Below are 12,439 nucleotides of genomic sequence, written 5' to 3' on the forward strand. Positions count from 1 at the left end.
TTAGGCTGTTATTGTTTTATATATATTCTTGATACCCTTAACTAATGAAATCTGTTGGAAACAGTCTTTGCATCTCATTATTTTCACTCTTTTAATAAGTACATTACCTTCTTCTGCATTGAGAAGCAGCATTTCCCTGCATCAGTCATCCTCATTCTTCTGGTATCCTCAGGCCAAGTGGTGGTACCAGGAGAAGTGCGGTTTCCTAATGCCTGCTGCGTAGGCATTGCCTCACAGACCTCCCTCAGCCTCTTCAACCCCTCGGAGAGATGGCAGCAAGTGTCAATCACTGTCACCAGCCTTGCTATTGATGGAGAAAAGGTGAGCAGAGAACACAGGGGTGTCGAGCTCTATGCAATATCAAAGCACCTAGATCATATTTTAAATACATACTTCACATTTTAAATTGTCAGGGTTTTGGACACAATTCTGATGGCATTTTATCACTTAAAAATGTTGAGTAAGTGCAGATTAAAGACAAGTTCCTATTATCTGTAACCGAGCAATATCTGTATTGTGTAAAATAAATTTATCTGGGCTTTTACTATCCATAATTACTTGAAGGGGGGCAGTAGGTACACTCAAACTATGAAGACAGTCACTCCGCAATCTTTTTCACTCAGTCCATTCCATGAAATATGTTATTGAAACGTCTCGTTTCGTAATTCCTCCCTGTATGATGTCATATGGGTTCACACTCGTCTCTCAGCCCCACCCAGCCAATATCAGTCCCCAATCCCACCATCCCCACTCCCCGTCACCTCCACTGCGAACGCAACACCAAGCAGACATGTTGCTGAGCTAGCAGCTTGTTAGCTACCACAGGCTAACAACAACAAACAACACTGAAGAAACACTGCAGACGTTACTCCATATTGAAACTCCGTACTGTAACTCGGGACGATACTCCTACATTGGCCGACTGTCTTTCTAAAAATTTAACAAACATGAGGACGGTGTTACTTACCATTCAGAAACATCCTATTGTAACCCACTGTAAATATGTGGCTGGTCTTCTAGAGCGATATCCAAACATAATGTGACTTTCAGCTGTTTACATTAGAGATCATCTAATGCGCCAGAATGAGACCGGTAACAGTGCTGGTCGCGTGTCACTCAATATGCAGTTACCCAATCAGAGGAGGGGCTCAATAGGCAGCCGAAAACTGCCTGTTGTGTCTGCAGCTCCAGAGAGAGGCAGAAGAGAGGACAAGGAAATACACATTGCAGCAGTTTTTTTCGACTTTAAACCACTTATATATCATCTTAGGGGTACCAAAACCTAAAATGAATACCCTGAAAGGTGTAAAATATGGGGCCTTTTAACTAGCTGACATGACTTAGATGAGTATGTGAAAATGCAGTTCAATTCAATTCTATCTTCAATGTTACCTCCTACAGGTGGAGGGCTTGCCTTATCAGTGGCTCATAGTCAAGAACAAGACTATCATTGGGCCAAAGAGCACAGAGGAGCAGAAAGTGTTGTTCATAGCTCCACAGGCTGGTGTTTACGAGTGTGTCCTCACTGTTTGGTCCTGGCCTGCGTCTGCTGAGATAGAGGTGGCTGCCAGGGCCAATAGCTTTGCTAAAAGGGTGGTGTTGATTGCCATAGCGGAGAATCCTGCAGTAGAGGTAAGGATCACATTCTTAACCAAAAATAACCATCATAAAAGGAAGTACATTACTCAAAGGTTAATATTCACACAAAGAGATGGTGATAAATTTGCAGATAAGACATCGCTTGAATGAGCTATGGATTAAAGTAAATATTTTGTATTGGGTGTCTCAAAGAAGGATACTTTAATTCGTTTTGATTCTCAGGTTGAAGAAAGTAAATTTTGCTATTTGGATTTTGGAGACCTTCCGGGAGGCAGTGCCAAATCTCTTCCTTTGAAACTTGTCAACAAGACTCATGCCACAGTGCCCATCCGTCTCGTAATCAGTGCAGTGAGTCCACAGCATTTTTTCCCACATTTTTAAACCATATACCAATACACACACTGATCAACAACAGAAATGCAGTGACCTCCAGTGGCAGCTCCATGGATTTTACTGTGAAGGCTATAACAAATGTATAATTTAAAGCAGTGTCTGCTGAGTTAAACGACATCTACGCTAATGACAGAGCAAACACTAAATCTGAGTGCATCACTGTTTTGATAATATGGATATTAGAGAAGAACAAATAAGATATTTTGCTGTGGTTTCTTCTCATAATGGAAATTTTAAGTAGCTATTTAAAAGTTACTGGTGCATTAAGTTCCATATCTAGTATAAATGTGATCTTAATGCATCTGCTCTAAATAAAACGTTGTGTGGTAGGAAGGATAATAATTTACTTTGTATAAACTCATTCTGGCTTTGCTTTGCTATGTAATGCAGCTAGATAACAGCAATATAAAAAAAATGTAATCATTGTTTCATATTCTACATCTCTCTCCTAGAACGCTACAGCCAGCCGATGCTTTACCTTTTCCAAGCAGCCAGTTGTCATGACACCCGAAGAAACACAACAGGCTGGACACATCACCCCAGTGTCTTCTCCCTCTGTGATTAATCATGTGATGCCTGCCAACTACGGAGAGGTTAGATAACTCAATCATTGAAACATAATCTCAGTCATTTACACTTTCTTGCTACACCTATTAATTCATTTTTTTTTTAAGGTAGGTTTTTATGGAATGGTAATTATGCACCAGGATGTAATGGAAAATACACAAAACATTATTTTGTGTATTTAAACTGGTGCGATAACTGTTGAAAACACTCATGATAAATATTACTTGTCCTTCTGTCCCCCCAGAATACAGTAGGCTTCATGGTCTGGGTACATTTCAAAGCCCCTCAGAAGTACACATTTTCAGGTGATTAACCATGACTGATTACCTCAGTGGCATTTAAAAGATCTCTCAAATATTCAGTAGATCACTGAACCTATAATAATCTTTGAATTATTTAATCTTGTATTTTTTCAGATGAAATAAAATGAGTTATTTTCTGCTAACTTAATCTCTCTGTGCTTGCCAGGAGAGCTTGGTCCGCCTGTTGAGTACCTTGCTCGGGTGGACATTGAATTGGACTCCCCTGGTCCAAGTCATGTTATCAGGAGTATTCCCCTCAGTGCCAGGTCTGGAACTGCAAGAGTCCATGCGCCTAAAGACCTACAGGTAGTCAAGCTGCTTAATTACGTTTTATTTTAGACTGATAGTGTTTCTCTGTACACTACATTTAAAGGGATAGTTCACTGAAAATTTAAAATTCACTCGTTATTTACTCACCACTATTCCGATGGAGAGGTGGGAGAAGTGTTTGAGTCCACAGAACACTTCAGGAGTAAACTTTGTTGCAGCTGAATCCAATACAATTGAAGTCAATGGTGACTTAAGGCCGGCGCATGCTTCTGCAACTGCGGCTGAAGCTTTTCACGCAGCTGTGTCGACGGACTCGTTTAAATTTATGGTTCACCAAAGGGCTGCGCGTGCAAAGCAATTCACCACCAGAACACTAGGCAGAGTAAAGTTTTTTGTCAAAGACTACCTTAGAGACGCCTTCTTTGTGTGTGGCAGTCGTCGTCGACTTTATTTACATCGCCACTGCTCCTTCTCATAGCCTTTTGCTGGCGGACAAATCCGCCAGTCAATGACGGTTTATACAAGTGTTCATACTTTCGGATCTCTTCTGCCAAATGCTCTTCTATTTGTTCCTATCGAAAGAGCCATTTTGCCCCCTCTTCCCCCAAATTAAATCTGTCTGGAGCCGCAAAACATATTTGATAACACAGGTTATAAAGTTAAATATATAGTTATACAATATATATAAAAACTATAGATTGTTGCATTTATTAAATTATAGAACGACAAAACAAAATCTGTAGACATTTAACTGCAATTTGTACCTGTTACAAAAAAGGAAAGCACAAAACTCTTATGAAGAGGAGAACAAAATACATGTGTAGGCCTACTTTGAAATAAATGAAACACAGAACTATGCTTTTTTTGCTCATCTCCAGCTTGGTACTTTTTAGCAGATGCTGTGTGCTTGCTCTGGAAATGTCTTTTAAACATAACATTTTTTTTTAGGCCTTAAAAAGTTTTAAAAAGTCTTAAATTTGATTTAGCTAGGTCTTAAAATTGAATTGGATTAGGAAGCGACTTCGCGGAAACTTGCTCTCCAGTAGATGTGCTTGAGGAGATGTCCTTGCTGCAAAGTAAGCAGTACGGTAATCAGTTCCCCCCCCCAACAATTCGTATGGAAATAAATCAGCATGGAACCATCACTAAATTTGCAGCCCCCGGTGAAAACTTATCGGAGAACACCCAGTGTGTTGGTGAGGATTGATGTAAGGACTGTATATGAGGAAGTTATTATTTTTTGCCGGTTCTGATTTACAGCTCCGCTCCAGGTGTCTGCTAAAACACTGGTCAGACGACTTCTCTCTGTTAATGTTCTTTAATTTGGCAACAGCACAGTACAACATATGCCTATGAAAGGCAGGGCAGGATATGGGTGGGAATACGTGTGGTTCTATTGAAAGGAAAGATACGTGCATGCAGACTACACACCTCCCTATTAACAATATACATCCTTATCTACCCGTATATACATATTAGCGAGGAACCCACAGATAACGCTGACCGTGCAGCCCCGGCAGTGCAAGTTAACTTATAAAGATCTCTGAAACTACTAATAACATACAAAGCTCCGTAAGCCTCACGCAGCCTGTAAGGCTGTGATTGGTCTGCTAACTACCGTATTTTCCGCACTATAAGGCGTACTTAAAAGCCTTTAATTTTCAAAAAAAAACGACAGTGCGCTTTATAATCCGGAGCGCCTTACATATGGATTAATTCTGGTTGTGCTTACTGACCTCAAAGCGATTTTGTGTGGTACACGGCGCTCTGTCAAAATGTTTTAGTACGACTTTGGTAAACTACAAAGCCGCACCGCTTGCAGCATTACGGCTACCGTAGTCCGGAGCGTCGCGGAGTAATACATACTGTGCTTCACCATAATATTACAGTGTGTGTGTATAGGGACCCCAAAATGGCACCTGTCAAGAGACACGCTTACGACGCGGACTTCAAACTCAAGGCTATCAGTCACGCAGTAGAACATGGGAATAGAGCAGCTGCGAGAGAATTCAACATTAATGAATCAATGATACGGAAGTAGAGGAAGCAAGAAGTTGACCTGCGCCAAGTAAAGAAGACCACACAGAGTTTCCGAGGAAACAAAGCGAGATGGCCACAGTTAGAGGACAAAATTGAACTGTGGGTTATTGAACAGAGAGCAGCAGGTAGAAGCGTCTCTACAGTCTCTATTCGACTGAAGGCAACAGCGTTAGCACGGAACATGAATATCAATGACTTTCGAGGCGTTCCTTCTCGGTGCTTTCGTTTTATGAAAAGACGTAATCTCTCCATACGCACTACCGAACTTTCCGCGCATACTGCAAAAACAAGATCACTGAAAAGAAGATCCGGCCAGAGCAAATCGCCAACATGGACGAGGTTCCCCTCACCTTTGATATCCCCGTAAACCGCACCGTGGAGAAAACAGGGACCAGAACGGTGTCTATACGCACCACAGGGAATGAGAAGTCATCCTTCATTGTAGTTCTCAGTTACCAGGCTAATGGCCAGAAACTTTCACCCATGGTCATTTTCAAGAGGAAGACTTTGACAACACGTTTAATAAAGTTTGACTGACTGACTGTTTTGTTTCGCTTAATGCGCCTTATAGTCTTATGGTGCGCTTTATATATGAAAAAAGATAGAAAATAGACCATTCATTGACAGTACGCCTTGTAATCCAATGTGCCCTACAGTGCGGAAAATACGGTCATTCTTTCCGGAATCCTTTCCGGAGTCGCATTTCCGGTATCCGGCCCCATAATACCGGCAGAAACCACAGAAGATTTAGAAGAACGAATATGGATCAAATAGAAGAGCGTTTGGCAGAAGAGATCCGAAAGTATGTCCACTTGTATAACCCGTCACTGACAGGCGTATTTGTCCGCCAGAAAAAGGCTATGAGGAGCCGCAGTGGCGATGTAAATAAACAGTCGACGACGACTGCCACACACAAAGAAGGCGTCTCTCAGGCCGTCTTCAACAAAAAACGTTATTGCGCCTAGTGTCCTGGCGGTGAATTGCTTTGTAACACGTGCAACCATTTGAGAAGCATGAATGACAACGAGTCCTTCAACACAGCTGCGTGAAAGGCCACATACGCAGTTGCAGAAGCATGCGCCGGCCTTACTGCAGGATTGCAGCGCGCGCTCCCCTTCTGTGCTCTGCGCGCAACCTCCGCGCTGCGGATAGACAGCCTTTATACATAGTGCCTAGCCATTGACAACACGCGGAGCAAACAGCAATCAAGCTAAATGAGACGGAAATTCTACTAGTGTGTCAACGTCTTTTGTAACTTAATGGGGAAGTGCAGGTTCAACAAAGCTTGGTTGAATAAAAGCACGTTTAGTGCTTGGTTAAAACCAGTGGAGGGGAATGTTTTTGAAGGCCACTGCACCTTTAGCAAGAGAACAGTAAAACTAGGAACATCGGGGATAAAGGCTTTAGAATCGCATGCATAGTCAGAGAAACACAAGAGAAGTGAAAAGCCAACAACAAACTCCTGCCATCTCGTCGGTGTTCGAGAGGCTGAGGGCAAGGTTGGCAGGAAGATGGCCGAGGTCATCTCCAAGTTAAATATTCTGAGTAGGGGCTGCAAGGAGAAGTTGGCTGAGCTTGAGACAATTGAAAAGGAAATTGTGGCCTAGGCAGCAGGGCTGAGAAGATAGAGGTTTACAGTGCCTTGCATAAGTATTCACCCCCCTTGGACTTTTTCCCATTATGTACTGTTACTAACTGGAATTCAAATAGACTTAAATAAACTTTTTCCCGTTTGATCAACAAAACATGCATAGTACTTTGGAGGTGCAAAATAAATTTTATTGTGACACAAACAATAATGAGAACAAAAAAGTTGACATCTGTTGGGTGCATAAGTATTCACCCCCCTGTGTCAATACTTGGTAGAACCCCCTATCGCTGCAATTACAGCTGCAAGTCTTTTGGGGTATGTCTCTACCAGCTTTGCACATCTAGAGATGGAAAGGTTTGTCCATTCTTCTTGGCAAAAAAGATGAAGCTCAGTCAGATTGGATGGAGACCGTCTGTGAACCGCAATCTTCAAGTCTTGCCATAGATTCTCTATTGGATTGAGGTCTGGGCTTTGACTGGGCCATTTTAAGATATTAACATTCTTTAATCCAAACCATTCCTTTGTAGCTCTGGCTGTATGTTTAGGGTCATTGTCCTGCTGGAAGATGAACCTCCGCCCCAGTCTCAAGTCTTTTGCAGACTGCATCAGATTTTCTTCAAGGATTTCCCTGTATTTGGCTCCATCCATCTTTCCCTCTATTCTGACCAGTTTCCCTGTACCTGCTGAAGAGAAGCATCCCCACAGCATGACGCTACCACCACCATGTTTCACTGTTGGGATGGTGTGCTCAGGGTGATGGGCAGTGTTGGGTTTTCGCCACACATAGCGTTTTGCATTGAGGCCAAAAAGTTCAATTTTGGTCTCATCTGACCAGAGCACCTTCTTCCACGTGTTTGCTGTGTCTCCCACATGGCTTCTGGCAAACTCCAAACGGGATTTTTTATGGATCCCTTTCAACAATGGCTTTCTTCTTGCCACTCTTCCATAAAGGCCAGATTTGTGGAGTAGACGACTAATAGTTGTCCTGTGGACAGATTCTCCCACCTCAGCTGTGGATCTCTGCAACTCCTCCAGAGTAACCATGGGCCTCCTGGTTGCTTCTCTGATTCATTTTCTCCTTGTCCGACTCTTCAGTTTGGGTGGACGGCCTCCTCTTGGTAGGTTTGCGGTTGTGCCATATTCTTTCCATTTTCTTATGATGGATTTTATGGTGCTCAGAGAGATGTTCAAAGCTCTGGATATTTTTTTATAACCTAACCCTGCTTCATATTTCTCCACAACTTTATCCCTGACCTGTTTGGTGAGCTCCTTGGTCTTCATGATGCTGTTTGTTCAGTAATGATCTCCAACAAACTCTGAGTCCGTCACAGAACAGGTGTATTTATACTGAGATTAAATTGCAGACAGGTGGACCCTATTTACTAATTATGTGACTTGCAAATGTGACTTGTGAATGCAATTGGTCGCACCAGATCTTTGTTAGGGGTTTCACAGTAAAGGGGGTGAATACATATGCACTCAACACTTTTCAGATTTTTATTTGTAAATAATTGTGAAATCCATGTAATATTTCCCCCCACTTCCAAATGATGCACAATTTTTGTTGGTCCATTACATAAACTAAGAAATAAATTTTAATCTGCGGTTATACCATGACAAAATGTAGAAAAGTCCAAAGGGGGTGAATACTTATGCAAGGCACTGTATGTAGTGTTGGGTTGGGATGTTTAATTTTCTTCTCTGGCCATTTTTTTTGGAACATACTTTTTTCTCTATGTTGAAAGAATCGTTTATTGAACTCATACTTGGTAACTGTTTGACAAACAAAAGCATCCTTATTGACTAGAAGGCTCAGTTATTTCTGATATATTTGTTACTATTTTGGACCTGTTAGGACTGCTGTAAGTTCAGGGATTCAGTCTTTGCCTCAGTGCAGGGCTAGCTAGCTATTGCCTGTATTCCTTCTCAACCAGGTCTACAGACACACTCACACACACAGTTCTGTGTACTGTTATGTTCAGTCATTGTTATGTTGAACAGGAATACATTTACTTTGCAAGTAATTCTGGGACATATTTCTTCTTTCATAGTAATTTTCCTTCATACTTTTTTGCCAGTATGGCCGAGAAATAGGTCTTAAATTCTATTCAAAGTGGCTTAAAAAGGTCTTAAAAAGTCTTAAATTTAACTTGTTAAAGCCTGTAGGAACCCTGCAGTGAAAGCAAATTTATCGGAATTAAACTCTATTTTCCTACCAGACTTTTCTTTTTGGGGATTTGTCCTTGGTTAGTTTACCAAGGCCGGTGCTCGGAAACTCTAGATTAGCGACCTGTAGGGAAGAGCACCGGGCCGTAATAGGATGTTACACATATTTTAGTTGACGAAATATTAAATCAAAACTTGAGAGCAGGTCAGACTGGAGGCGGACACCGAAACTGAAGCTCGGTACAAACCAAATGCAGCTTCTGCTCTTATCAAGAAGCTGCGGCGCTGATCTCTGAGCAGCTGAGACCAGAGAAACTCTGTGTTTTCACTGTTTCCACTGTTAAGAAGCAGCCGGTCAGTCACTGAGCGGCTGCTTCACGTGAACAAGCTCTGATCTCAATGTGTGCGTCTCTGAGCGAGTGAGCGGGGCACGGAGCCCCGGGGCCTGTGTGTGTGTCCGCTATCTGGGAGCGTGCACACACACACCTTCACAGGCTCCCGGTATTTCATGACGGCCTGATACGATGATGATGATTTAAAAAATTTACGTGAACTCACGGTCATCAAATGAAAACCGATTCGTTAAGTTCACCGTTCGAGAAAAATATGCGCAATATGCACTGTACAGGGAGCCACTGCAGAGGGGCTGAAGAGCCGCATGCTACTCCGGAGCCGCAGGTTGCCGACCCCTGCCTTAGGGTCTCTGTTAGTTGTGGTCTTTTGAACCCCACTGTTTATATAATACTCTACTGATGCTATTATTAAGGATTATATATATATATATTTCTTTTCTTTTTTTCTTGTTCGGTTGTTTTCTAGGTTCTATAACTTCTTGACTGTTAACATCAGAGTTGTCAGTGAGAAGTGCTTTTTTTTTTTTGTCTAGAATCTCCGCCTGTCTGCTCCGCTGGGTATATCTAGTAAACAGATGCTGCCATTAAAGAATGCTGGAAATATTGATGTGCAGCTGAAACTCGAGGTTAGTCTGACCTTTACTTTTCTTATTATACTAGGGTTTTGGGTAAGTATCTTGCATTTTGTGCTCATACTATGGCACATGTAATGGGAATTCCTAAATATTTTTGCTTCTGTTTTTCTTGTGCTGTCCATGTTTTTGGTCTTCTTTCACCAACTCATCCTCCCCTTTTCTCTTATCTCTTCTCACCTACTATTTCCCCATTCCTTTCTCTTTTCATCTATTTAATCTGCCTTTTACTCCTAAACTGCTTTCAGACATGCACTGAACTCCAAAGTTTCCCTGGAGTTTCTCCAGTGATATATGTATGTGTGAACACAAAGTGAGTGATAGCCCTCAGGAGATTCTGTGGACTTCCTCCACCTGGCCTCCTAGAACTTCTGCAGAAACTCTGGAGGAGCCAATGGCAGCACATATCAGGAGACCCTCTGCAGGATTCACTGTGGCCTCTTTGTCTAGAGGCCATGTCTTATTATTCAACCTTCTATTCCTTTGTGGTTTTATCCTATGTTCTGCCGTCTTCTTCTCAATTCTATTTACTAACTTTTATTTCTCTTTCATTCTTCTGTGTACAGAGTAGTGATGCTGAGGGCAGTTTCTCTGTGACACCTGATGAACTCTTCCTGAGAGTAGGAGATGAGCAGGAGGTCACAGTTTCCTTCAAAGCACAGAAAAACAGGAAAAACAGAGAAAGGTTGGCATACAATTAATGCATTTTCAAGTTCTTAAGTTAATTTAGTTTATATTCTGGGGAAAAAATTATTCCTGTGAAAAAAAGAAACAGTTTCCTCCATATAATAGCTGTTTTAAAGAATCCGAGAAACCAGGATAAGACAACTTTATTTAGTCAGGAGGAACCTGATAGTTTGATCGTCTATATGTTGTAAGGTTTCTAGACTTCAGATAGTGAAGTATTGCTGTGACAGCAGTGCTGAGGGATCAAAGGAAACATGTATTATTTTTAATATTGTGTCTTTATATAATACATAACATTAATCCAAATTCTAACACTGAAAGTAGTAGCAAAATTAAGAATGAAGGCTTGACAAGTTAACATCACAATTGTTTAACAGTAGACTTCATAATGGCTCTAGACATATTTCATTCATATTGTACACTATGCCCTGTCACTGCAACACCAGTCTAAACCAAAATAAAATCAATAATAAGAAATCTCAAACCACTTATTAAATTAAAAAAAGAATGCTTGCCCTTGTTCAAATATGTAGCTAGCAATGGGGTTAGAAAATTGAGCAGCATGTCAATGTGGGGTTTACACTATAACCAGGTTGTTGCAGTACATGCCTGAACAAAATTATTAGTTATATTGTGTCATATATGCCAAAATATCATGCTCAGTGGACATGCAATTCACTCAGTACAATAACCTTTGTTGTTATGTTACAGCCTCCTCACCATATTGGTGTTGCCATCAGGCCCTCAGTATGAGGTAACCCTGAAAGGAGAAGTTGTACCAGAGGACTCTGGGAAACCTGCTGTTCACTCTTCTTCTGCCTTTGGCTCCGGTCTGACCAAAGACATTCCACCAATTCTCTCTAATAAACAGTTCATAGCTTGGGGAGGCGTCTCTCTGGGACGAGCTGTGTAAGCAACTTTTCAGTTTTCATCAATTTACATTATATATATAACTTGGTTACAAAAGAATACTCTAGTCATTCAAGATATCGGTCATTCATCTGAAAATAATCAAAAAAACGGAGGCGCTATGGTCTACCTTATTCTATTGAGGTTTGTATAATGTTATTTAGGACTGCTCAATTATGGAAAAAATCATCACGATTATTTTGGACAATATCAAAATCACGATTATTTAAACTATTATTAATACATGCCATTATTCTGAAGTCTATGCTTTATTTTTTTTATTGCTTCTTGCTCCGGTAAACACCGATGACGGCTGCGTGTCTTATTCCTCCGTGAAACCAGGATATCGGAGCCCGCTTATTCAAACCCTTAATGATGGCAACCCTAACACTCTCTGACCGACTGACCGGCGCGGAGAAATGCGGGTCCGGTCTGACCGGTCTGAACAGCCAGGCGGGAGCGCGCTTGAGAATAGCGGTGCGCGGCACGGCCGCTCCATGGTGTGCTGCTGCCCTCCCGGCTTTTCCACCGCTGTTTTTTTCACCGGCGGTCACCACACACACAACTCGCCTCTTTCACTTTACAGCTGCTTGAGAGTGAGAGCCAGTCAGCTGGGCTGCTGAATGCTTTGGGGGAAGGACTGAATTGAGCATGCGCGTCTCTTTCAAAAACAAATGCCAAATAATCGTTTCAACTCGATTATAGTAGTTTGGAGATCGTTTGACCCCATAATCATAATCACGATTAAATTTCAATTAATCGAGCAGCCCTAATGTTATTCATGGGAAGGGACAGACGCTGTCTACAGAGGATGTTAGTCCTCAGTAGTAACTTCAATAAAATGCACATTTTAGCAATCACCTTGAATCATTGGTCGCTACCTTCTTCTACACAAATTTTTATGCAAAGTTTGTCATATTTATAACTGAA

The 12,439-nt window shown here is 41.6% G+C and overlaps 1 protein-coding gene across 9 annotated transcripts in view; it reads left to right on the forward strand.

Moving 5' to 3' along the window:
* cep192 (centrosomal protein 192) overlaps positions 1 to 12,439 on the forward strand; it is a 63,882-nt gene that overhangs the window by 32,718 nt on the left and 18,725 nt on the right. For all 9 annotated transcript variants that reach the window (XR_008339834.1, XM_053431888.1, XM_053431887.1 and 6 more), the window contains 9 exons: positions 173 to 321; positions 1,402 to 1,632; positions 1,822 to 1,947; positions 2,445 to 2,585; positions 2,804 to 2,864; positions 3,028 to 3,167; positions 9,815 to 9,907; positions 10,480 to 10,598; positions 11,312 to 11,509. Coding sequence is in view for 8 of the 9 variants with exons in the window: in XM_053431888.1 (XP_053287863.1) it covers positions 173 to 321; positions 1,402 to 1,632; positions 1,822 to 1,947; positions 2,445 to 2,585; positions 2,804 to 2,864; positions 3,028 to 3,167; positions 9,815 to 9,907; positions 10,480 to 10,598; positions 11,312 to 11,509 (1,258 nt within the window). In the remaining variant the exon portion in view is untranslated. The remainder of the gene's footprint in view (positions 1 to 172; positions 322 to 1,401; positions 1,633 to 1,821; positions 1,948 to 2,444; positions 2,586 to 2,803; positions 2,865 to 3,027; positions 3,168 to 9,814; positions 9,908 to 10,479; positions 10,599 to 11,311; positions 11,510 to 12,439) is intronic.

This window comes from Pleuronectes platessa, chromosome 10, assembly GCF_947347685.1.
Source record: "Pleuronectes platessa chromosome 10, fPlePla1.1, whole genome shotgun sequence".
NCBI classification, from domain to species: domain Eukaryota; kingdom Metazoa; phylum Chordata; class Actinopteri; order Pleuronectiformes; family Pleuronectidae; genus Pleuronectes; species Pleuronectes platessa.